At 39.2% G+C, this 27,464-nt stretch overlaps 1 protein-coding gene across 1 annotated transcript; it reads left to right on the top strand.

Moving 5' to 3' along the window:
* The first annotated feature begins 164 nt into the window (after window positions 1-164).
* Window positions 165-27,464, top strand: DGKE (diacylglycerol kinase epsilon). The gene is made up of 12 exons (XM_087440943.1): window positions 165-227; window positions 709-1,185; window positions 10,644-10,803; window positions 12,612-12,731; window positions 14,585-14,728; window positions 15,000-15,157; window positions 15,529-15,580; window positions 16,770-16,883; window positions 17,943-18,014; window positions 20,960-21,087; window positions 21,306-21,417; window positions 22,064-27,464. The coding sequence occupies exons 2-12, from the start codon at window positions 731-733 to the stop codon at window positions 22,241-22,243; spliced, it is 1,695 nt and encodes a 564-aa protein (XP_087297069.1). The 5' UTR covers window positions 165-227; window positions 709-730; the 3' UTR covers window positions 22,244-27,464.

Below are 27,464 nucleotides of genomic sequence, written 5' to 3'. Positions count from 1 at the left end.
CTCCCTAAGCCACACCCACGGCCCCGCCCCTCCCACCCAGCTCCACCCTCTCCCCAAGGCCCCGCCCTCCCCGGGGCGCGCGCTGCAGGCCCCGCCCGCGGCCCCAGCCGGCGCGGCTCGGCGTGCGTGCGGCTCCGTCCGCTTCTTCGCGGCCGTCGGCGCGCCCGGCCGGCCCGGAGGCGGGCTCCTGCGCGCAGGGCGGCCTGAGGCGCGGCCCCTGGAGCGAGGTAGGGCCCGAGGGGCGGGCGGGGCGGAGGCCCGCGTGGCCGAGGCCTCGCCAGAGGGGCGGGGGCGCGGGGCCCTGCGGGAGGCCGCGTCTGCTCGCATCCGGGCGCCCCGGAGGGGAGTGCGGGCCTGGGCCAACGGTCCCGGGGCCCGCGGTCGCGGGGCCCACGCGCGCCATCGCGCCCCAAGCCCGGGAGGCGGCCTGTACATTTTTATTGCGCCCTTCCTTGTGCCAGGCCAGATGCGGCGGTGGCGGCCGAGGCCGGAGGAGGAGAGAGGGCGTGGAGTGTGCCCGCGCTGGGCGCCGCCCCCTCGGAGGCTCCGGGGTCGCTCCACGGGGAAGGCGGGGCGCGTGCTCCTCCTCGGAGAGAGTGGAGCCACCTGGACAGACGGCGCCCTCGGCGTCCCTGAAAGGCAGGAAGGAGGGCGGGGCGGGGACGGGGACGGCGAGCCGGGGGTGGACCCCGCGTGTTTCTCTCCTAGTGAGAAATCGTCTTTGGAGAAGATGGAGGGGGAGAGGCGGCCGGCGCCCTACGAGGGCCTGTTTGCGGACGGGCACCTGGTGCTGTGGACGTTGTGCTCGGTGCTGCTGCCCGTGTTCATCACCTTCTGGTGCAGCCTCCAGCGGTCGCGCCGGCAGCTGCACCGCAGGGACATCTTCCGCAAGAGCAAGCACGGGTGGCGCGACACAGACCTGTTCAGCCAGCCCACCTACTGCTGCGTGTGCGCGCAGCACATCCTGCAGGGCGCCTTCTGCGACTGCTGCGGGCTGTGCGTGGACGAGGGCTGCCTCAAGAAGGCCGACAAGCGCTTCCAGTGCAAGGAGATCATGCTCAAGAATGACGGCAGGGACCTGGACGCCATGCCGCACCACTGGATCCGGGGCAACGTGCCCTTGTGCAGCTATTGTGTGGTCTGCAAGCAGCAGTGCGGCAGTCAGCCCAAGCTCTGCGATTACAGGTATGGCCTTTGTGGGTACTGACTGTCCCAGAATGGGCGGTAGGAGTCAGGATGTCATGGAGTGGGCGTAGAGGCCTGCTTGGATCGCTGCAAATGGCATAAACTGCCCACTTCGAGGAAACAAGCTCATAAACATCCCTGGTATTGTACAAGCCGGGCAGCTTTGCAGTAGTCATTTGCTGAGATGGTGCTTCTAGCCTCCACTGCTCAGCCAACCGGCCCTTTTGTGTCATAAAACTTGGCTCTTAACTTTCATCCAAAGTTCTCCAAGTGCTGCATGCTTCATGGCCACTGTATGTTATATTTTAGCTTTTGTTACTATGGATCATCTCCATTTTACGTAAGGAAAAGTGAAGTAGGGACAAATTAACTTTTCCCTAGAGTCGCAAAACTGATTCATCCTGGCTGTTGTAGTATGAATGTACAGTGAAAACAAGTGTCATTCCAAGGCAGCACTTTAAGCTGCTTTTTTGCATACATGTAGGTGTTGGTGCTATAGTGAGCACGTAAAGGGACACTTCTTTTGCCAGATGGTCTTTCAGGATATGTAGCATGTGACTTTGATTAAGCCAAGAATTTTTTTTTTTTTTTTTTTTTTTTGGTGAGGAAGATCAGCCCTGAGCTAACATCCATGCCAATCCTCCTCTTTTTGCTGAGGAAGACTGGCCCTGGGCTAACATCTGTGCCTGTCTTTCTCCACTGTATATGGGACGTCGTCACAGCATGGCCTGACAAGCAGTGAGTCGGTGCACGCTGGGGATCTGAACCCCCGGCCGCCAGCAGTGGAGCGTGCACTTAACCGCTAAGCCACGGGGCCAGTCCCAAGCCAAGAATATTTTAATGGCTTTTATGTACACCCTGGACAACACATTTGTGTTCTTAAATATTGTCTAAAAATAAGGGAAGGTGTCCTTTGATCTTGTTAGAGATTGGTCATAAAAGGGCGTGCTGCCTTGCAGATCTTCTGTTCTGTGGTTGAGAGAATTGTACTCAGTGGTAAAATAGAACTGGTGTTCAGGATTTCTAACCCCCAGGACAGGTCTCCTTTAAGATCTCCTTTTCCTCAGCCTTAAGTCTCGACATCTTCATTGTGATGGATTTTATTTCTGACAAGTAGAAAAGGCCCCTAAACATAATTAAGAACTGACATAGAAAGCTGGCACTAGATAGCAAGCTACTTTTTTTTGTTTTATTTTTTCATTATTTTATTTAAAAATCCATTTTTTTAAATTAGCGTGAGCACTGTTATGTCAACACCTATTTTTAAATCTTATTTTAAACAATTTTATACATCAGATTTTCAAAAAATGTGTATTTTAAACAACTGCAGGGTTTTGTGTACATTCATTTTTATTTGCTATCTTTCAAATTTAGATGTTGTCCTTTTGGCATCAGTGAGAGCTAGGTTACCAATGTCTTTAAATAAATTGCATAATTCTCTCTGTAGGTAAGCTTTAGTCTTCAAGAGTTGGGATTAGTTGGAAAGAAGACATGAATTGAGTATTGTTTTACTTCCTTCCCTTCTTTGTGTCTGTGCAGAATTAGATAAAAATGGCTTCCATAAATATCTTAACTGCGTTTCATATACTCCTTAACAAATAATCACACTGCTCTGATCCTCCACCCAAATGATATTTCTAGAAATGCATATTTGACTGAGTCCCTGCTCTGCTTAAAACTGGTCGATTGCTCCCATCACTTACACTGAGGGTCTTTCAGTGTTAACTCCAAGTGCTTAACACGGTACACAAGGTCCTACATGCTCTCTGAACCCTGTCGGCCCTTCTAGTCTTATCTACCAGCGCCTTACATTAACCTTTATGCACCAGCAACATCAGGCTGGTTGTGGTTTCCTTAAAATGTCAGGCTTTTTCTTACTGCGCTTCTTTTTCTCAAGGCTTTTCTCTCTGCCTTAAGTGTTCTCCTCCTGGCTAGCTTCTAGGCATCCTTAGAGACTCGTCTCTTGCCCTTTCATCCAGGAACTCTTGCCTGATCTTCTACTCACCCCCACCCCCAGATTTTGCTTCTTGATAATGACATAATATCCTGTATCTCAGTGGTTCTCAGAGGTTTCCAGACCAGCAGCATCAGCATCACTTGGAAACTTGTTAGAAATGCAAATTCTAGGGTTGCCAGATTTAGCAAACAAAATAAAATATTTGCAATATTTCGGACATACTTCTACCAAAAAATTATTTGTTATTTAGCTGAAATTCAGATTTAACTGAGCATCTTCTATTTTTCTGGCAACCCTAGCCCCACCCCAGACCCACTGAATCAGAGACTTGGGCTGGGGACCAGCAATCTTTGCTTTAGCAGGCCCTGCAGATAATTCTAAAGTTGGAAACCACAGCTGTATTTATGTACCTTTTTAAACATGAGCTTCTGTCCTTAATTTTATGTCCCCCTCTTTGAGCACAGTGAATGTTCGCGATAATAGATCTCCTTTTCCTCATTAGCTTTTTTTTACTGGTTCCTGAGCAGTCTGTTCCCAGCGTGCTAGAACCCCTCACCCATGGTAGAAATAGTCTCTGTGTAATTTAGGAAGTATTTGTTATTCCCAGGAGAAAAGAGCACAGTGTCCTGGAGTTGTACATGTTCTGCAACGTTCTGATTTATTTTAGCCAATAATTTTATGCAGGATTACAGTCTGCTATGACCTTCTGTAGGAGTGAGATATTTTGGAAAGAGAAACAAAGCAAATATCTGTTTAGAACCATTAGACACAGACCAGACTGTCCTGCTCTGGATTTTACCCAGCCCTGCAGAGAGCTCCTTGCGTGTCTGCATCATACTTGGGAAGGCCGAGACTTGAAGTCAGCTCTGAAGACTGTTCAACAAGTTAGCAGCATTTCAGAGGGTGGTAACGACAGGTGATAACTGAGGCTGAAGCCTGCAGCCCAGTCAGACTCTGCAGAATACGTGACAAAGGCCTTTTTGTTTATACTCATTCCATCCTTATTTAATTCTCACATATTGAGCGTCTGTTTTGTGCAGGCACTGTGCTAGACTCTGCCTTCCCTGTCGGTTTTTTTCTCTTTTGTGCATATTCCTGCGTCCACCCCGAACCACAACGTTTTCCTGCACCTCGTATCTTAGCACGTCTTTCCTGTACTTCCTTTTCTTCTGCTCACCTCTCTTCTGACTAAAATAGGGAATCAGGTTGTATTTTTAAGTAGTCATTACATTTATTAAATAAACCTGTGTTCCTTATAGTGCTCTGTCTCATTAAGAAAACTTGAGGTGCCTTTTTATTTATTTGTAAGATTTTTTCTTCGTTACATGCCACCCCCCATCCCCAACACACACACACACACTGATTAATAAAACAAAGCTTGTGACTCTTAGTAGCTAATTACATTGGCCACTTTTAGTCTTGGCTTTGATCTTAAATTTTATGTTTCTGTGTTCTATTAGTATGTTTTTATTCATTTCATTAATTATTTGAAACAATGAAAGATGCCAAATCATCTTCTAGAGCAGAGGTAGGCAAACTCTTTCTGTGAAAAGCCAAAACTAAGTATTTTAGGCTTTGCAGACCGTATGGTCTGTCATAATTACTTGACTGTGCTGTCCCTCTGAGTACAAACCCAGCCACAGACAATACATAAAGGAATGAGGGTAGCTGTGTTCCAGTAAAACTTGATTCACGAAATCAGGCAGCAGACGGACGTGTTTGTAGTTGGCCAGCCGCTGTTCTAGTGTGAACTTCATAAATGACCATCTCAATTTCACATGTAATTCTATTGTCTCCTCCAGCGTACTAAAGAAAAGAGCTATTGTGAACAGGTAGCTTTAGAGAAAATAAGAAGCAGTGTTGCCAGACACATGAAAAGATGTTCAAAATCACTAACTATCAGGGAAATGCAAATCAAAACTACAATGAGATATCACCTCACGCCCGTCAGAATGGCTATAATTAACAAGACAGGAAACAACATGTGTTGGAGAGGATGTGGAGAGAAGGGAACTCTCATACACTGCTGGTGGGAGTGCAAACTGGTGCAGCCACTATGGAAAACAGTATGGAGATTTCTCAAAAAATCAAGGATAGAACTACCATATGATCCAGCTATTCCACTGTTGGGTATTTATCCAAAGAACTTGAAAACACCAATTTGCAAAGGTACATGCACCCCTGTGTTCATTGCAGCCTTATTCACGATAGCCAAGACTTGGAAGCAACCTAAGTGCCCATCAAGGGACGAATGGATAAAAAAGCTGTGGTATATATACACAATGGAATACTACTCAGCCATAAGAAACGATGAAATCCAGCCATTTGTGACAACATGGATGGACATTGAGGGCATGATGCAAAGTGAAATAAGTCAGAGGGAGAAGGTCAAATACCGTATGATTTCCTTCATTAAGTAGTAGATAATAACAACAATAAACAAACACATAGGGACAGAGATTGGATTGGTGGTTACCAGAGGGGAAGGGGGGAGGGAGGAGGGTGAAAGGGATAATTGGGTACATGTGTGTGGTGATGGGTTGTAATTAGTATTTTGGTGGTGAACATGATGTAATCTATGCAGAAATAGAAGTACAATGATGTACACCTGAAATTTTTACAATGTTATAAACCAATGTTACTGCAATAAACAAAAAATTAAAAAAAAAAAAAAAAAAAAAAACCGACACCCAAAGGCAGAAAGAAGCAGCATGACCTAAATTCCCAAGTAGTCATGAAGATAGTGACTTTGAAACATATGTCAGTAATATTTTAGGAACCGAGAAAAATACAGATGGTGAATGCATACGTGTAAATTGATACTATTAAAAATTGTGCATATAAAGTTAAAACAGATCCCAAATTAACAAAAAATCCTTCAAACGCAGATGAAAATTTAGGTTTACATTAAGGAGTAGTTTGAACAAATATTTATCCAGTTATTATTTTTCAATATGATTAATTTGTTTTTTATAATTCCAGATGTGGGATATAATGGAACACCCCTAAAGATGAACACATGAGTTTTTCTCAGTTTAGAGACCATAGTATTTTCCTATATTGTTACAGAAGCTTATTAAGAGAATAATAGGTATATGCAAAAAAAAGATAATAGTAAATCATTGAAACATTATTGTAACATCTATTACCACAACTTTTTTTATAAACAACCATATATATACATATATATGCATAGATACATATCAAATTATTCCCATTTTATAAGTGATGAAACCAATTCAGATGAATTATCCAATCACTGATTGTGATCTCAAAGCCAGTAAGTATAATCCTAGAATAAAAGCTATGGCTGATTTTTGTGTAACTTCTGAATGATTAAGAGGTAGTGCCTTTGAGCCGGCCCTGTGGCTTAGCGGTTAAGTGCGTGCGCTCCACTGCTGGCGGCCCGGGTTCAGATCCCGGGCGTGCACCGACACACTGCTTCTCCAGCCATGATGAGGCCGCATCCCACATACAGCAACTAGAAGAATGTGCAACTATGACATACGAGTATCTACTCGGGCTTTGGGGGGAAAATAAATAAATAAATAAAATCTTTAAAAAAAAAAAAAAAAAAGCAGTGTTGCCAGGAGTTTTTTTTTTCCCCTGTGTGAAAGTTCTTTTTAAAAACATAGTGCAGTCATACTCCTGCACAAGAATGCCACATAGGGTGACATTCTATGGCTTGATAAGGGTTTTAGTGACATGAATATGTTCATTTGTCAAAGCTCAGCAAACGTACAGACTGGTATATTGCATCATATGTAAATTTAACATCAAAAGAAAAAAAAACCCATAAACAAATAATGAAGTCTAGGTAATGCTATGCCTGCCTGCCGAGGTATTTAGGAAGTATTCTGATGTCTGTAGTTTACTTGAATGCACCAAAAATAAGATGGATTAATGGATGGATAGAATGTAACAGAGCAGCTACAGTAAGATGTTATCTCTGGAATGTAGGTGGTGGGCACACCTGTGTTCACTATAAAAAAATTTTTAACACAAAACATGTTAAAAAGCAAGGAGACTATGCTTATTTTATGGAAAAACTTGCTGAAATGTTGAAAGATGAACTCTCATAATGTCTGCAATATATTTTCAAATGATTCAGCAATATATGCATTTATATTGAAAGAGAGAAAGCAAATGTGGGAGAAAAAATTAAGAATCAGAATGAAGAGTTGGTTTGAGGGTATTCATTTTGCTATTGTTTTGATTTCTGTGTAGGTTTAAAATTTTTCAAAATAAAAAATAGGGAAAAAATAAAAATCAGAAGCAATTATTCAGTGATATGATTGCTAAAACTAAAATATCAACACATTATTAGTAATGTTTTACTTTCCCATCAGGTTTGAAATCTAGATGGAGTTAAATACTAATTACAAAATATGTAAAGAGACCAAGTCTCAATTTTGAATATGATATTTCTGAGGGAGAGTACAATGTCAAATAACTAGTAAGCAACTTGGCTTTACCTTTGCAGAGCAAAGGCTGATAATAGCCATCATAGTTAAAACAATCTTTTCTAAAATTTATGAGAATTTAGTAAAGGATAAAAGGTATCACAAATCAGTGGGAATAGAAAAGATTAATTCATAAATCTTGCTAGGACAGGTGCTCTTTGGGGATAAAAAAAGGTAGATCTTCATATCACACTATACACCAAAATTAACTCCAGATGGATTAAGCAGGGATTCCTGGTTCTTACATAGATAAGGTTCCGGGAAAGCCTGACACTTTCATGAGATTCTCAGTGGAATCTGTAGCCCCAGAAGGTTAAGAAGCACCGAATTAAAGACATAAATAGGAAAACTGAATTGGGGTGGGGGGATAACTGTAGATGAATACTCATCTAGTTTGGAAATGGTAAAGGACTTCAAAGCATAAAAGCATTTAAATAAACCACAACAGGAAATATAGATCTATCAAAAAATAAACTTAAGTACATTAAAAAGTAAATTTAAAAGAAAACTGAAACAAGTTTGCAATAAATATAAGAGAAAAGAGGTTGATATCCTACATAAATAAAGTGCATGCAGTTATTAAAACCTAGTAAAAGATGACTATAGGACATAAATCAGTTTACAAAAGAAGGCAAAAAATATTCAACTTCGCTTAGTGATCAAAGACCTCCAAATTAATAAAATACTTTTTCTATGAAATTATCAAGGAAAAATTTTTAAGTGCTACTGAGCAGTATTAGCAAGTGTTACATATGATGGACAGCTTCATGCACTGGTAACAAGCAGACTGGACAGACGTATTTAGAACCTTAGGAAAGTGCATGCAGTTTGACTTAACAACTTGACTTGTGAGATTCCAGGGAAATAATCTCATTTATGTTTAAGCTTCTTCATCAGGTTGTTTATACTTAGAAAGACTCTCTAAATTTTAAAAAAAAAGAGAAAAGGGGTAAGATAAATTATATCTCCATATGATCATATGATGTGATATTATACATTCTTTACAAACCTTTTTTTTTTTTTTTTTGGTGAGGGAGATTGGCCATGAGCTAACATCTGTTGCCAGTCCTCCTCTTTTTGCTGAGGAAGATTGGCCCTGAGCTAACATCCATGCCCATCTTCCTCTATTTTGTATATGGGACACCGCCACAGCGTGAGCAGTGCGTAGGTCCACACCCTGGATTCGAACCTGTGAACCCCGGGCTGCCGAAGTGAAGCATGTGAACTTAACCACTACGCCAGCAGGCCGGCCCCACAAACTGTATTTTTTTAAAAATATTTAATGGCATAGGACAATATTCATGGTACAATGTGGGAAGAGAAGTACTACCCAGATATATACACATCATATCCTTAACCTGAAAAACAAACATATTTGTACTATAAAACTGAGAATGAGTACATCAGAAAGTTAAGAGTAACTGTCTCTGGATGATTTTCATTTTGTGTCTGTATTTTCTAAATTCTCAAGCATAAACTGATACTACCTTATTTAAAATACAATTTTAAAAATTTATACGAGTAGTTCATGAATATATTCTGGTGTTTAGAAACTCAAACAATACTAAAAGAATATAGAGTCAAAGTGAATGTTCTTCCCATCCCTCAGTTCCACTCTCCTTCCCAGAGGAAACCATTGTGAAATAATTCAGTGGGGATCCTTTCCGGTTATTTTCAATAATAATACACCATTTTAAAGTCAGTAGTAGAGCAGTAGGTGGAGATAGTATACTTTGGCTGCATAAGCAGTCTATTGTAGTTTCTCAGGCTTAGTTTGAAAGCAAATATTTAACAAAGGTTATCATGCGTGATACTTTACAGTTTTCTCTTTAGCAGATGTTGCAGATAACTCTTCTGTTAGCAGTGAACAGGACTCTTGAGTAAATAGCAGTAATTACTTGACAACTCTGAACATCCAACTGGAAAAAACAACCTTAAAATAGAAGTCCAGGAGAGTTGACCTTGGGATGAAAGAGTTTTTATCCTCTTTTTTTTTTTTTATTGTTTATGTAATTGTAGCCATCATTTTCTGTTGGCCTCCTTTTGTCTGTAGGGTCAGATCTGCATCATCTGTGAGTGGATTAAACACTTAGCAGATTGACAATAGAAACAGCGACCTTGAGCAGCACTGTCCTCTGCTTGTTGCAGCATGGGTCCAAAGGTGGAGGCAAATCGGAATGTACATGTCTCTTCTGTGTTCCAAATGCAAACATACAGATGAGTTTTGTATTAACTGCCAGCATGAAGTTAACTATTTCACTGCATTTACTAAAGTGTTCACAGATGGTTATTGGGTAAGACACTTGCAAGCTGGACCCGGAGGAACACTTCAAGGACCCAGGCCAGCAGGGCATTTAAGCAGCAAGGACTTTAAGCCTCACAAACCTATTTCAGCCAAAGCACAAATAAACAATACACAAAACCATTGTTCTAGACGAGTTTTTCTTCAGGTGGATTTTATCTACTGGTGTTTACCATGTTATAAATTAAAACTGAGCAACTGTTTAAATATTCATTTTTAAAATAACAATAATGGTAGCATAAAGGATTTTTATGAATGTAAAAGAAATGAAAATTTAGTGAGAAGAGGGACATTGTTTTACAATTTTGGTATATTTCTTTGGCTTAGAAGTCAGTAGATTCTCCTGTCTGTCTCCTGTCTGCATTCAGCTTCTTGATATAGCACATGTCATACAGGTTCTGGAAACCTCCGCTGTACACTTGTGAGAGACTAAAAGTGGAATAACATCTTAATATTCTTATTGAGATGATTTTAACCTCAGAGACACCCTGAAAGGATCTTGGGGGCCCCAGACCACACTTGAAGAACCACTGTTAGATTAAACTGCCAAGTATGTTCAAACTTTATTGCTCCATTTTCACCATGCAGATACAATTATAAATCTTATTTGCCAGACTTTATACACAGTGGTGATGAAATTACTGTTTTATATTTTTTTGACAAAAATGATTGGTTGGCAGACCAGTAAGATTATGGTTTAAAATTAATTATTGTCTTTGTTTCTTCCTTCCTTTAGGTGCATTTGGTGTCAGAAAACAGTACATGATGAGTGCATGAAAAATAGCTTAAAGAATGGAAAGTGTGATTTTGGAGAATTCAAAAACCTCATCATTCCACCGAGTTATTTAACCTCTATTAATCAGATGCGTAAAGACAAAAAAACAGATTACGCAGTGGTAATCAGAGTTTATTTTTCCTTATATAACTGATTTCCAAAAAGTTGTTGAAGTCTGTGTGACATAATTATGACTGTGTGTGTGAGAGAAGAATCATTATGGTAAGCCATAAAACCCTGCCCACTTCCTAGAGATGTGCCACAAATTCTGGTTCTCTGAGTTCTTTCACATCTAAAGGGAGATTGGAAATGTTATATTGGTGGTTTCTGTGTCACTGCCTGCATCTCAGTCACTTGGGAAGCATTTTAAAAATACAGATTCCTGGGCCAGCCGCGATGGCCTAGTAAAGTTCGACGCGCTCCGCTTTGGTGACCCGGGTTCAATTCCTAGGTGCAGACCTACACCACTCGTCAGTGACCATGCTGTGGCAGCAACCCACATACAAAATAGAGGAAAATTGGCACAGATGTTAGCTCAGGGCCAGTCTTCATCACCAAAAAAACAGATTCCCGAGTCCACCTCCATGGTTTGATTTAGTAGGGCTAGGGTAGGTCCCAGGAATCTGTATTTTTTTAAGGTCCTCAGATGGTTCTGATGAACAGCCAGGTGTGAGATTCATGATGACTGCCTGTGAAAAGAAAACAGATTTTCCTCATACATTGTTCTAAAAGAATTTTTCCGTTTGGAACTTTACATAGGGTGCCTGGAGGTAGGTTTACATTGCACATTAGATGTCCCCACAAATGACATTGAACATTAAAGCTGTTGCAACACTTTGCAGTATGTATGTATATGAAAATTGATATAAATGTATCTCTCAGTCTTTATGTAGCTCTTAAGGAATAACTATAAAAATTTGCATTTATTTCCTACTTTAATATGCCAAAATATTTGAACTATTTTATTTTAAAATTGTGTCTTTTCCAAGTTAGGATTTTATATCTTAAATGTCATCTTTGTCAATATTCCTGCAAAAGAAAGAGGCATGTTAAAATTTAAAAACATTATGTTTAATGTTGTTGTGATACATATTTTTTAAATGTACAAGCCCTTATATATCTGAATTCAATCTAGGATCACAAGAGATGAGAATCAGTAAGTAAAACCATGGAACATCTTCATTAATGTTTACATTCACAAGGAGAAGGGGAGAGGAAAGAAATGGTTAGGTTAGAAAAACATGAATTTCATTTAACTTTGGGCTTTGTAGAAATCTGGATTCTTGAATCTATTCCTGAGCACCCCATTAAAAAATTAAAAAATAAATAAATAAAAGAACTTGCAGAGTAAAATACAAGAGAATATATCCAGAAAAGGACAGGCAAGGTGAGAGAGCAGAGAACATCAATGTTCATTCTATGGACAGTTGAAAGAACTTGACGTGTATTGCCCAGGAGACAAGGCTAATGAAAGCTATAATGCTTCAGGTGTTTGAGCACAATAGTTACAGGGAAGAACAAATGAAATCATTTCTGGTTGCTTCAGGAAGCAAAGTTAGAACAAGAAATGAAAGTTATTGAAAGACAGATTTTTTTAACTCAGTTTAAGTCAAAACTCTCTAATTGATTTAGCAGTGGAATGAGCTGCCCTGTTTGTGAGTTCCTTCTTATGTGAGTGTCCAGGCAGACGCTAGATGGCTATCTAGAGTAACGTGGAAGAGAATTATACATTAAGTGAAAGTTAAATTAGTTCATCTCTAAGGTCTCTTCCCATTCTCAGAATTCTTTGATTTTTATATTGTATTGACTGTCCTGGGATAGTTGTTTTTCTCTCAGCAAATTTACAGCACTGTTGTTATCAAGAAATGAAAAGTTTGTCGCTCACCGTCTTTGAGCTATTAAACCCTTTCACTCACATTAATTTTTTAGCTAGCCTCTAAGCTTGGAAGGCAGTGGGCTCCGTTAATAATCCTGGCCAACTCTCGCAGTGGGACTAACATGGGAGAAGGATTGCTGGGAGAATTTAGGATCCTCCTAAATCCAGTCCAGGTAACTAAAGAGAAAACCTTCCTTTCTGTATTAATCTTTTCATTTTTAGCTTTTCATTTTCCCTAAATTGTAATGGCTAATGCTTTAAACCAGTAATCACCTGATTATAGAAAAGAATAATAATTATAAAATTATCAAGCCAGTCGAATATGTGGAGAAAGAGGCACTCTCATAGTGAGGAAATAAATGGTGCAGCCACTTTGGAAAACAGTTTGGCAGTTTATTAAAAAGTTAAACATAAATTCACATTCCAGCTAGCAATCCCATTTCTAGGAATCTACCCAAGGGAAGTGAAAACATATCTCCCACAAAGACTATTATGCAAATGTTCATAGCAGCATTATTCATAATAGCCATAAAGTGGGAACAACCCAACTGTCCATTAATCGGTGAGTGGATAACACATAATGTGGTGTACCCATGCAGTGGAATATTATTCAGTGATAAAAAGGAATAAACAATGAATGAACCTCGAAAGCATGCTAAGTGAAAGAAGCCTGCAAGGGGCCTGTATTGTATGATTCTGTGTATATGACCTGTCCAGAAAAGGCGAATCTAGCAACAGAGAGCAGACTAGTGGCTGCCTGAGGCTAGGGCCAGAAATTAGGAGTGACTGCACATGGACATGGAGGGATCTTATTGGAGCATGAAAATGTTCTAAACTGGATTATGGTGATGGTTGCACAACTCAGTAAACTTACTAAAAATCATGTAATTTTTCACTTTAAATGGGTGAATTTTATTATGTGTAAATTACACCTCACTTTAAAAAATTCACTTTAAAAAATAAGAAAAAAAGGATCACACTATAAAGATGGAGTTTACATGCCAGCAGATTCTACTTTGAGAAACTAAACAACCCATTGTGCAACAATCAGAAATGCAATAATAGCTTTTTTCCTTCCAATTTGTATTTTTCCCTTTCAAATTTATACAACTTAAGGAAATTATAAAAATAATAAAAAAAGAAAGAGAAAATCACCTGTGGTTTCCCCACACAAATACATCAGTTGTTTTCATTTGTCCATGTTCTTCCCATGAATTGTCTGTGCATTTACATATTAAAACTATTGTAACAATAATCTAGATACAAATTTGCATTCTGTTTTCTTTACTTAAAGGTATAAGTATTTTTCCATGTTGCAACATAGTCCTTATAATTACATATGTAATGACTTGACTAAGATAATTAATCAAATGGATAGATCATAATGTATTTATCCAGTCTCCTGCTATTGGAGATGGAGTTTGTTCCCAAGGTTGTACAGCTATGAATAATGCCACACTGAATACCTTTATACACAGGGCATTTTCATCTTTTGAAATATTTTCCCAAATCATTTACAGAATTATAGATATCAAGGATTCTTGCATCTTTGTGTCATTTTATGCATATTACAAAATAATTTTCCAGATATGTCTACTAACTTACACTAGTAATAGATTTTAAAAATTCAGTATAAAATATGAAGCACTAGTTAAAAGTGAACTTAGCACATTCAGGTTTGCTATGAACAGGAAGGAGGCAGTGTTGTCTAATGGATAGACTATAGGATTGATTTGTATGTCAGCACTTTATTATCGGGGGAGTCGTAGGCAGGTTCTTTAACCTTCCTGTGCCTCGATTTCCTGGTCAATAGAATGAGGCTTACTCATGCTTTGTAAGGTCAGTGTCAGGATGAACCACAATGAATATAGAGTCTGGCATAGTGCCTGGTGTATGGTTGAAGACCAAATGCATCATAGCCAGGATTGTGATTTTGCCATATCTCTACTCATCTAGAGGGAAATGATCCTCACAAATGGATGTCAGTGTTGGATTAAAATAATTTTTCCTTTTCTTTCATTTCTAGGTTTTTGATGTAACTAAAACGCCCCCTATCAAAGCCCTGCAACTTTGTACTCTCCTTCCCTATTACTCAGCCCGCGTGCTTGTTTGTGGAGGGGATGGGACTGTGGGCTGGGTCCTGGATGCAATTGATGAAATGAAGATTAAGGTATCAATCTTTCAGACCTACTTGCCTTTCACAGAAGCATTTCCAAGATAATTATATAATATTTTTGGTTATATTTTTTATTATACAGATGAATATTGGAAGACATTGCCAATTTTGAATATTATGATTAAGCATTTAACATAACCTTTAGCAAAACAATACAGTTGTTATGTTTGTACCTTTATTGCTTTGGTCTTTAAGTTTTACCAAATATGATTGCCCTACAAATAGTCTGAAGAGAAAAATCTAAAATATACCTTCCATATTCTAGGGACAAGAGAAATACATCCCACAAGTGGCAGTCCTGCCTCTGGGAACAGGCAACGATCTGTCCAATACCTTGGGTTGGGGTACAGGTTATGCGGGAGAAATCCCGGTCGCCCAAGTCTTAAGAAATGTGATGGAAGCAGATGGAGTTAAACTAGATAGGTAAGTTCTACTTTCCCCCAAAAAGTAGATTTCTTGAGCTTTGGGAATATTGTTTGGTTTATAAATGAAGACTTGTGTAGTTATAAAGTTAAATTAATGTAAGTGTAAAAGACTATGTTAGTTGTACTTGGTTGGTGTTTTATTGTGTTGCTGCATATTTTGGTGTTCTGTGAGGACTAAAGGCATAAGTTAGGCTGAGTACTTACCTCTGAATTTGCATACTCACTTAGATGTGCTTATTTTTTCAAATGCTGTTTTACTAGAAGAACTCCATCTACCAGGCATCCAGAGTTGATTTGTAATCATTACAGTTAATTGGTAGTTAATTTGGTAATAATTACTGATTTTTTTTTTTAACTTATGTTTTATAGATGGAAAGTTCAAGTAACAAATAAAGGATACTACCACTTAAGGAAACCCAAGGTATGTTTTTGAGGCTTCAGCTGCAAGTAGTGTCAACAGACATGATGGAGTGCCTCCCTTGTGCAGGCATGGCTCTGTGGTGGGGACAGAGACACAGTGCTTATCTCTGGGGGCTGGTTAGGAGCAGAAGAGAACCCCTGTGCTCAGCTCCCAGGTTGGACTGTGAACGGTGCTGAGGAGAGAACAGGCTGCGAGTGTGCTTAGTTCTGCCCTGGTAGACCAGCGGAAAGATTTTGGGGGAAGTGACATGTGAGTTGGTCCTTAAAAGGTAAACACAACTGAGATCAACAGTGAAAGGAGCAAAAGACTTTCCATGCAGAGGAAATAGAGACTAAAGGGTGCAAGTCATGGTTAGCAAATAGCAAATAATACAGAGATAGCAGGTCTGTATTTTCGAAAAGATACTCTGGAGATAGTGTGAAAATAGCTTGGAAACCTGCAATAGGGCAAAACCGGGGGAGTGTTAGGATGAGGAGAATTCAAAGACATTTTAGAGGTAGAACTGATCAAGACTTGACAGCTGATTGACACTAGAGGAAGAGAGAAAGTACGTATTACTACTAGATTTCTAGTTTTTATGACTCGATGTATGGAAATGACATTAACCAAGGTAAGAAAAATAGAAAGAGTTTCAGTTTTGAGTAGGAAGGAAGTGAGTTAGATTTGGGGCATATCAACCTTGAGGCTGTGATGCACTGAACAAGTTCAAGTGGGAAATTCAGGCTTATTGCTCAGTAACAAGACAGAGCTGAAGGTGTAGCTTGAGGAATCCATGCTGGACTGAGAAGTAAGATAAATTAAGGGAGGACCAATAGCCTGGGTTGAGACTAATAGAAGCCGAGATCCTGAAAGTTGCAATACAAGTAAAAAGCAAATGTCATGTGAACACAGGAGTGCAAAGTCTAGATGCAGAGCATCATTCTGGATGATAAGATCTGAGGTGCAGCATATTAAACAGAAATGGAAGGTGAAATTCATATCTATGTTATCAGCCTTTGAACTATGAAGCCTTTGAAGCTTTATTTCTGGAAACTTCACTGGATAGCATAAAATAGTTCTGTGTGAAAAGTAAATTCAGAAAGTATTAAATTTTCATAAAGAACATAAAGCCTGGGATTTACATATTTATTATATGACACAGGTTTGTACTGAAGCATAATCTGTTGCTTATTTCTACCCTTTTTCACAGGAATTCACAATGAACAACTATTTTTCTGTTGGACCTGATGCTCTCATGGCTCTCAATTTTCATGCTCATCGTGAGAAGGCACCATCTCTGTTTTCTAGCAGAATTCTTAATAAGGTGTGTTGGATAAAATAACATTTCCTGCTTATCACCGAAGGTACAGTAAAAATCAATAGTTCAATTATATCTAGCACTCTTTCAAGTAGATTCAGATAGAACTAATTTATGAAAGCATTTACCTGCTCTGTTTTGTGTAAGACTGTCAGATTACATCCTTAAATGTATTTTATTAAAGTATTTTATAACTATGACAAATTTTTTAAAATTTAAAGTAACAGTTTTACAGCATATTTTGCTTAGATGGCAACTAAATGGAATATATGATAGCTTATCTTACTTAAATGGCAACTAAAATTGGAAAGAAATTTTAAGCAGGATAAATTTTTGGTGAAGTCATTAATGGAAAAATAGATTCCATTGGCTTGAAAAAACTCCAAAAGGTAGATAAGGTGGGAAAAAAAAGGAGCCTTTTGTTTACCACGGCTTTTAACTAAGATCATCACCCTGGTTTCTAGTACAATTGATTCCTTTGGTGGAAGTTTTGTTTCGGAATTTTTTTTAATGACTTTTGGTGATTAAGCAACAGGATGTGAAAAATAAAACAATTTTGTTCCTGGTTCTGTTTTAGAAATATTTCTAATTTACACATAGTTTCCTTTTATTAATATAGTTACTAAGGCAATAAGTATTGCTCTTTATACAATTGGTAATTAACATCTCAGTGCTTCCATCAACCTTTCTATATTCAAAAGTGATTATAAAACGCTTGCTAGATTTATCTCTATTACTTTCATTAAGTAATTTGAAGTACTAGGAAAAGGTGGAATTTTCTAATTTTAATATAGTATTTCTTTATAAAATGTAGCTTTTTGGATAAACTGGGAGAAAACACCATATAGACACAAACCACTCCTATCCCACATTCCCCCTGAAAAACGGGCTAATTAAACTCAAAAGTACTGGTGTGCCTTTTTCCCATCAGTATCCCGTCCCTAGTCCACTCCAAGGAAACATGACTCGGCAGCCACACCAGGGAGCTTTGGGACAGCGTCTTGTTCTTGCTTACAGGGCTTGTGAGATTGCTTTAATATCGTATTTTCTGTCCATTTCTCATAGGCTGTTTACTTATTCTATGGAACCAAAGATTGTTTGGTGCAAGAATGTAAAGATTTAAATAAAAAAGTTGAGGTAAGCTTTTAAAGTTTTAGGTGGTCTCTGGATTATGAACTTTGTTTTTTAACAAAAGTGCTGAATTTTCTATTAACATATTTTGCTAACATATATGGAGTATTTATTGTGTGCCAAGCACTTTACTAAATGCTTTATATACACGTTATAAAACAAAATTCTAATTTTTAATTCTAATTCACACTCAATACAACCCTATAAAACAGGTACTATTATGTTGCCATTATGCAGAAGAGAAAACCATTTGAAATTAAGTAATTTGCCCAGATTCTCACAGTGCCCAAATACACATGTAATCAGGATTTCAACCCAGGTTTATCTAACTCCAGAGTCTGTTTTAACTCACGATGAACAGCTTCCGTTCATACACGATGTGTGAAGTTATCTCACACAGTGCCTGACTCATCACTGACTCTCAGAAGAAGTTTAAACCCAAAGGTTAATTTGGTTTACAGTTGTGTAAATGGTTGTTTATTACAGTTGTGATGTATCTCTCTTAGATACTAAAGCAAAATAAACATGTATGAGCAAGAAAAATGGGATATTAATGCATGTTCATTGCTACAGTATCCCTGATACCATGATATGGCAAAGTCTTATCTATATTCCTTGCTTGCTTCCTAAAGAATCTGTAATGATTAATAACAACGACAAAGACCTTAATAAAGAAACCTAGAACTAGTAAAATAAGTAAAAAGGGAAGAGCCAAACAATAAACAGCTTGGGAAAAGAGTGAAAAAGATGAGCAGGGAGTGAGGAGCCGGACTCACATAAGCCCAGGGAAGCTGCTGTGGTCAGGCGCATACTCCGCTCACAGCCTCTGCAGCCACAGCACAGAAGGAACGGCAAGATCTTCCATTAAAAGAGTTTCCTTCTGCTTTATCATATTTCCTTTTTCCTGGGCTTTGGTAGCACTGGTAGAAAAGCATACAAAGTAGCACTTTATTTTTTTGTCTGATATTTTATTCATATAAAAATTATTTGTGAAGCCACATACAAAATGCCAGGCACTGTCCTGGACACTGGGGATACAGTGATAAACCCCTTGCTCTAAGTTGATAGTCTAGAGAGAAGAAAGACATTTAAACCACATGGCAGTGCAGTATGAGAAGGGCTATGATCAGGAAAGTATGCAGTTTTATAGGAATAAATAAAAGCAGTATATAACCCAGGGGCTGGAGAAACTATCTAGGGAAAGTGACTGTAACAAGCAAGTCTTTGTGGAAGAAGTGACAAGCTGGAATCTGAAAATTAAGTAAGAGTCAGCTGAGTGAAGAAGGAGGTAAAAATGGTTCTAAGCTAAGAACAGCATGTGCCAGGGCATGTAGGCAAGAGAGAACATGGCATATTTGAGTGAGTTCAAGCTGGTGCATGGCTCAAAGGAGGGAAAGTGGCAAGAGCTGAGGCTGGAGAGACAGACAGAGGCCAGATCACAGAGGGGCTGTATTGGTCTGTTCAAGACTTTGGATTTTCTCATGAGCACTGAGTCAGGCCATTGCAGGGTTGTAATTAGCGGATGACATATTTGCGTTTTATAAGTGTCAATCCAGCTGCTCCGTGAGAGATGAATAAGAGGAGAGTAAAGCTAGAGACAGACCAGTTAGGGACATTTTAGGGAAGAGATGATGGTGTGTGGGACTAGAGTTCTGTTAGGAATGATGGAGAGGGACTGGTACTTAGAAGTAGTGTCAGTTGGGCCGGCCCTGTGGCTTGGTGGTTAAGTGCATGCGCTGCGATGCTGGTGGCCCGGGTTCGGATCCCGGGTGCGCATCGAGGCACCACTTCTCCGTTCATCCTGAGGCCGAGTCCCACATACAGCAGCTAGAAGGATGTGCAGCTACGACACACAACTATCCACTGGGGCTTTGGGGGGAAAAATAAAATAAATAAAATCTTTAAAAAAAAAAAAAAAAGAAGTAGTGTCAGTTGTTTTTGGTGATTAATTGGATGTGGAGAGTAATGGCAAAGAAGTCAAAGATAGCTTCCAGGTTTCTGGCATAGGCAACTGGGGGGGATGGTCCTGCTGTTTCCTGGTAGCGGGTGCTGCAGGGAAGATGCTTAACTCAGTTTTGCACATAGGAGTCTTAAGTGCCACAGTCAGTTGGAAGTGTTTTGTGGGCAGTAGGACATACAGATCTGGCCCAGTTCACTTTCCTGGACCAGCAAAATAGAGCTGTCAGCACAGAGATGGCAATTAAAATATAGAAGTGGCTAAGATTTCCCTCCAGGGTCTGTAGCATGAGAAGAGAAAAGAGCCTAGGGCCGGCCCCGTGGCTTAGCAGTTAAGTGTGCGAGCTCCTGCTGCTGGCGGCCCGGGTTCGGATACCGGGCGCACACCGACGCACCGCTTCTCCGGCCATCCATGCTGAGGCCTTGTCCCACATACAGCAGCTAGAAGGATGTGCAGCCATGACATACAACTATCTACTGGGGCTTTGGGGGAAAAATAAATAAAAAAAATAAAAAAAGAAAAAAAAAAAGAAAAGAGCCTAGTACATAGCTGTAAGTAGTGCATCAACATCCAACAAGGCAGGAAGTGGAGCTCTCAGTAGTAACTGGGGAGGAGCATCCGGAGAAGTAGAGCCGGGTTCCGGAAGGCAAAGGAAGAGAGTGTTTCCGGAAAAGAGGGAGGGGGGCAGTAGTGTCAGGTCTTCCTGAAACAGTAAGTTAGAGAAGGCCTGAAAAAAATAATGAGATTTAACAAAAAGGACATCATTGATGACCTTGGTTAAAAAAAAAAAAATCATTTGTTATAATTCATTTATTATAATAAACATTGAACAGATGGGAAAGGCCAGATGACCTTGAGCAAGGGGAAGGAAGTAGTCTTCTCTTACACGTGCCTCTCTCACATCTTATAAATATGAAAATGGATGTGAATTCTAAGTGGATATGTCTGGAAATGATGTGCCCAGTAGTAACTAACTATTTGTATTTCTTTAAAGCTAGAACTGGATGGTGAGCAAGTAGAACTGCCTAATTTGGAAGGTATCATAGTTCTGAACATTGGATACTGGGGCGGTGGCTGCAGACTGTGGGAAGGGATGGGAGATGAGACTTACCCTCTAGCCAGGTATGTACATCTGTGATCTGTTTTTTTATGTCACTGTTTTCTTTAAAGCAGTTTGTTGTTCTTTAGTGACTTAACATTTTTCCCTCAAATTTTCTTTTTTGTATACCTCCTTAATATAAATATTTGATAAGTTGCCCGTGTTAAAAAGTAATTGTCCCAACATGGCTGATTTTATTTTATTCCATCATATAATCCGTATTTCCTTTTTCCAATTCAAGGCATGATGATGGTTTACTAGAAGTTGTTGGAGTGTATGGGTCTTTCCACTGTGCTCAGATTCAAGTGAAACTGGCAAATCCCTTTCGAATAGGGCAAGCACATACAGTGCGGGTAGGTGAGCTATTGCTATAATGGGCTGATTGGTCCCAGTCCATTTCTAAGCCATTGATAAGTAAAAGAAAATATACATGCTATAGCTTTCCTTAAACAGAGATTTACAGCCTATGCTGTTGATCACCCTTCACCAGGGGTTCTAGTGGGATGGGGAAGAAACAGGAAATATGGCCCTCAATCCAGTTCAAGAAGTAAAGCGTTGAGTGGAAAAGAATCCCTTAAACAATCAATGAATAAAGATGTATTCAGGGGGCCGGCCCTGTGGCCTAGTGGTTAAGTGTGGCATGCTCTGCTTTGTTGGCCCAGGGGTAGTGGGTTTGGATCCCAGGTATAGACCTACACACCACTCATCAAGCCATGCTGTGGCGGCGTCCCACATACAAAATGGAGGAAGATTGGCACAGATGTTAGCTCAGGGCAAATCTTCTTCAAACAAAAAGAGGAAGATTGGCAACAGATGTTAGCTCAGGACAAATCTTCCTCAGCAAAAAAAAAAGATATATTCAGATTAGTTTTCTAAGAATGAAATGCTAAGAAATGTCCCTAAGAAGGGTTAAGGGACTATGGATGATTTTATTAAGGAAGACCTTTCTGAACCTTTTTGGAACTGACTTTTTTCTAATTATTTGTTCCCTAATACCAGCTGATTTTGAAGTGCTCAATGATGCCGATGCAGGTAGACGGGGAGCCGTGGGCCCAAGGGCCCTGCACTGTCACCATAACTCACAAGACACATGCACTGATGTTATATTTCTCTGGAGAACAAACGGATGATGACATCTCTAGTGCTTCGGATCAAGAGGACATGAGGGAAACTGAGTAGATGGATGAGGAAATGAAAACTTGGGTACAATCCTCACAGACGAGTAGACACGTATTCATCCAAAAGTAGAAGTTCTCTATCAACTACTTAGTCTTAATTTCACCAGTAGTATAAAGGGTGTACATTTATGTAAATAGCATTCCAAAAACAGCCAAACTTCCAGTTGTTTACAAATGCCAGTTCTTTTTCAGCAAAACGCTTTGATCAGTTAGTACTAACTTCAGAAAGTCACAGAATGTTCCATGGATGTGAAATGTTTTTCATGGCTTTATGTTTGAGAGTGGACTCACTCTGAAGTATGCGCTTTCCTTCCTTATTCTGAACCACACATTTGATGGACACATTATACGTCCAGCAAGATAGGGGTGGAAAAATATTTCCATCTTAATTTTTAATGTGGTGACACCATAACATTTTAAAAATTAACTTGCTTTTTTGAAAGGAGATGGTTAGTGTCAAACCTCCTATAGCATGCCCCTCAAGATTTCCTACAGCCCAGCACCAGGTGGATCCATAAGTTTCTATTTCCAGGAAACCCTAAAAGGAGAAATATAAAGGAAAGACAGTACTTAAAATTTTCATTATAGTTTTTATTTTAGGAGCATTTTCAGACCCCCAATTGTTAATGACCATGTTGAGCTGAAAGTCAGTGTCTTGTTTATAACCGAGTATAGCCAAAAGAGAACCACATAACTGGTAAAAGTTAACATTCAGAGCACCTTGGATTGAAATTGATGGGTTGTGAGCTGGCAGTTCACCAGCTTCTCTTTTGGTTAAAAGATAGTGTCAACAATTCAAAAACTGCACTAATGAAAATTTACTAGTCAGATTAATGACTCAAGAAAAGTTCACTAATGATCGATAAGTTTTAAAAATCCCGTGGTTTTCTAGTATTTTGAAATACAATAGTCTTTTATATCCGAAGTACTTAACAGACTTTCCCCTTGGGGAAGTAGACAGAATCTTCTGCTAAAATATTTATATCGTATTTTTTTTTTAAATGAAAGATATATTTTTTTTTACTTATTTATTTTCTTTATTGTGGTATACCTGTGTTTAATATGTACAATATATGGCTTTATTTAATAAGTTAAATCACATAAATTCTGTCACAATCAGATAGAAATGTGGCCTATTGACTCGGTAATTAAAACCCAAAATTTAATTCTCCTGACAGATAAATTATCCAAATATTCTCATTCTTCAGAAATATTGCAATATTTTTGAAAATATATTATTTTCAAATGTATTATTGCAAAATAATACAATATTTTTGAAAAAGAGGGAGAATGAAAGCACTGGCAGACGACTTTTGGATAACTGAAAGTTTGTTTCATTGTTTTATTTGATCTTCAGTTGCCAAAAACTTATTGAAGGGCTAGTCTCACGGTGACCTCTGGGAGGGCGCTCTTGTGTCGTTAACCGGCCTGCTCCCTCGGGTATGGCAGTCAGCAGACCCACTGGGCCTCCAGCCTGGTGTTTGTCTAACAAATGGCCCATTTGTGGGTTTGGTGGTCTTTCATGGCATTAATCCCTGAAAGATTAGAATGTACCCCCCTAAACACCATCAGCTCACTTTAAGGATCTGTTATGCATCTGTCATCCTTGAATTGCCATAAACTTACATTTCAGTCACCTTCAGGCCCACGCCATGTTTTGAAGGAACAACTTAGTAGTGTACACAGTACCTTATATAAAATAGTTTTATTTGCTTAAATTAGCCTCCTCCAGGTCTCCACGGGAGATGCTAAGTTCTAGTATTGAAGGAGTTTGTGGGCAGGTCTGTTTTCCCCTCCACACTGCTTTCACGGCAGGCCACCTGTGGCAGTATAGGGCAATCTGTCCACTTCCTCTCACGGCTGGATCATGTCTTGAGGATAATGAGTTTTATTCTTGAATTCATGGTCAGAATTGTTACAGATATCACATTTTATAAATACACTTAAATTCACTTTGCTTTAGGCTATACCTTATTTATGATTCATAGTGCTAATTGTAGAATCAAAGTAAGTAGTTAATTTGGGATACCAGAATTTAAAAAATCAAAATAACTGTATAGTTTTTTTGAATTGTTAAAACTATACTCTAACCATAATGTTACATTGGATTTAGAACAGGTTTATAGATAACATCCTCATTTATTTAAACAAATTGATTTTTCAATTTTCATGATCCAGTGAGGTTTTCTCCTGCTGACCCTTCATGAAGTTTTCTGTTGCGTTATTCACTCATTCTGACTTAATTTTTATTTAACAAAGTTATTTCAGAATACCAAATCATAAAACACATGATCTTATTTTAGCAAAATTCACTTACTTAGGCACGTTTGCCCAGCATTTCAAATAAGTGTATAGGCATGTGACTTGTTTTAGATAAGTACCATTTACAAGACTCATGTTTGCAAGTTATATATTAGGGTAGCAATTGTTTACATGATTAGGGATTCTACACTCTACAAAAAATAGTTTGCCACAAGATTTTCCTGTTCTTTAAATTTTAAATTGTCTTGATTTGAAAAAAATAACTTCTACATTCTCAGGAACAACTATATGAAGTAAAGCTTATCTCCATGTCTGTTTTCAGATTTCTCTCATCTTTTACTGTCCTAATACATTCCTAACTTCTCGTCAACGTAGTGGCTTAAATACTGAATACCTGGCAGCTCTTATGGATCCCATAAGTAGATGGTGATAATTTTCAGTGCTTTGTTATGTTTAATAGAAATCAAACTGACTTATGTCTTAAAATACAGGTCATCTAATGGTAAGATTACATGATCTTAAATGTGTTTTAGATTTTCTGCGACAATTAGCTGTGAACCCTTAATGTAGCTAATGTTTATAAAATTTTATAGTCAAAATTATTTATTTTTATTTTTCTAAGGTGTGTCAAAAACATGTAGTATTTGCTTTTTGAAATATGTTTGCCTACTTGAGTTGTAAAATATACTGTGACTCAGAAATTGTAAAGTCCTTTTCACACTGTAAAAATGAATACTACCAGCATGTCAAAAGAAAAATAGTTTGCATTTGTAATATAAAGAAAAATTGCATTTAATGTATATTATGGAATTTTAAATTTGCACTAACTAGAAAACTTTAAAGGTTATATTAATTTACAGATTCATGTGGATCCGAATACATAATTTGTACTTGTTCAGCTGAAAAGGTCAATAGAATAGGTGATAGTTTTGTGTGGTTTTCCCTCAAAATGATGATATTGAAGCAAGAACCAGCACTTTATATTCAGAATTTTCTTTTACTTCTATCTAATTTGGGACAATGGCATGTAGGTAGATTTATTTTTTAAAAATATCTAGAAATTTAAAAAGAAAAAATAGTATTGTTACTCTCTCCCAATCTAAATGAAGATGTGTTCTCAGCAGCAAGACAGAAGAGGTTGTTTTTGTTTTGCTTTTAACAAGTATGTCCCTGCTTTTTCTCAGATTTTCCCTTTAAGGGCCATGTCCTGTTTCTTACAGTGTGGTCTGCAACCTTTCTGCAGCATCAGAACCACCTGGGGTGCTGGTGGTCTGCACAGAAGCCTAAGCCCAACCACCCTTGGCTTCATGACTCAGTCTCTGGAGATGGGATATAGGGGTCTCTGGTTTTGTTAACAAGCACCTCTGGCGCTTCTGATGCACTCTGAGATTTAAAGCTACTGGTCTGTTCCTCGTGTTCACCCAGGGTTTTTGCCAGTTGGATACCATGCAGAACAACTGAATTAATTGGATGTTCTTAAAATTGTTTTTCCTTCACTCCACTAACTACCCTCTTCTCCCCCAATCCTTCTAAAAGAACTCTAGGAGAAACCTGTTCGGATCATATCCAAATTGATATATTTGTCTAAACTCTGTTACATACAAATCGGTGGCTTCAGACTCTTATGTGGAACCGTAGGCTTTGGACCATGATCCCTGGAGTCTTGGAGGACAGGCCGTGCTTCAGGGGCCATGGAGTAGACCCCCAGGGGCTCCTGCTTCCTCACTTCAGTCCGTGCAGCCAGCCCCACACTGGGTGCTGCCTAAGAGAAGATGTCAGTAGAGAAAATACTTCCTCTTTTCAAAAAAAATTCTGTGGTTTTCTTTAAAGGGTTTGGAAGCCACTACTCTAATGACTCTGTCACCTGGTTAATTTTCTGCTGATTTTTACATATTCAGAAACCTCATGTTTTTTGGTGAAAATATTTTGAACGTCTCAGTTGCTGCTTGGAATATGGCCACTTGGGTATTTCACAAGTTTTAAAGGCATTCTGTTGAATAGTGAAGCACTGACTTAGCCTTGGTTTCTCATATTTCTGATTTTAATCAAGTACAGAAATGGTCTCTGTGTTTAATAAATACACACACATGTTTACCCCCAAGACCCTGACTGTGTAGTTGGTGCATGAGGCTTGCTGGTCTCAAAAAGGTGCATTCCAAGATTCTGGAGAAAGAATCAGAACACGTCACCTAGAAGCTGCAAACATAAGTGTACTGCTGATATTAGACCTAAGACACTTCTCAGTCTCTGCAAGGAGGCCCTGGGCTACCTCAGCACTAAAGGAAAGTGTCAGCAGAATGCCCTTAACAGAAGATAAACTATCATCTGGGACCTTTCCATGGTATGGTACTATTTGATGACTGACATGGTGTTGAAAAGAGCTGGAAAGTGGGGTTGCTCTCCTTGTTCCTCTAATATTGTCCGGGCAGGAGGGCATCCTAATGGAGGAAGAGATTGGACCATCTGTGAGGGACTTCCTAAAGTAAGGAAGGGCACTTGGTGTGGTGGGAGGACACTGGCTCACAGGAACATTGCCCTCGTTACTCCAGTTCTGGGCTCTGCCAGCGGCCTTTCTCGAGCTCCATCTGCTTGAATGAGCCCTACAGGTAAACTGGTACTCGGATTGTAATTATTTCATACAAGTTTAGAGCAGCCTGAATCCTTGGCCCTGATCACTGGTGCAGGGGAACTCACCAAATGGGCTCTCTGAGCCCGCAGTGTCGAGGACACGTGCGATGGCTTCTCTTAAGCAGCCAGCTGGCCTCTTGCACTTTCTCCCCCACTCTGGCCACAGTGCTGTGTTCCAACCACTTAATTACCCTGTGTTAATTGCTTTTGTTGTGTTGGGTCTGTATTGTGGTCAGTGCCTACAAACAGAGAAATGTGAATTAAAGCATTTGATATGTTGAAGATGTTGGCTTGGTTTTTAATAAAATTAAAAGTCCAGCACTTTAAAAGTA

Source organism: Ceratotherium simum, chromosome 16 (assembly GCF_057802395.1).
Source record: "Ceratotherium simum simum isolate JZ-2026a chromosome 16, ASM5780239v1, whole genome shotgun sequence".
NCBI lineage: Eukaryota > Metazoa > Chordata > Mammalia > Perissodactyla > Rhinocerotidae > Ceratotherium > Ceratotherium simum.
This window is presented reverse-complemented; position numbering and strand designations above follow the sequence as displayed.

What these genes read in the sequence shown, in the direction of transcription:
- DGKE (XM_087440943.1), top strand. Translation starts at nt 731, where the DNA reads ATGGAGGGGGAGAGGCGGCCGGCGCCCTACGAGGGCCTGTTTGCGGAC. An exon ending in TTGATGAAATGAAGATTAAG is followed by an intron (nt 14,729 to 14,999) that starts GTATCAATCTTT and finishes TCCATATTCTAG; the next exon opens with GGACAAGAGAAATACATCCC. An exon ending in GATGGAGTTAAACTAGATAG is followed by an intron (nt 15,158 to 15,528) that starts GTAAGTTCTACT and finishes TATGTTTTATAG; the next exon opens with ATGGAAAGTTCAAGTAACAA.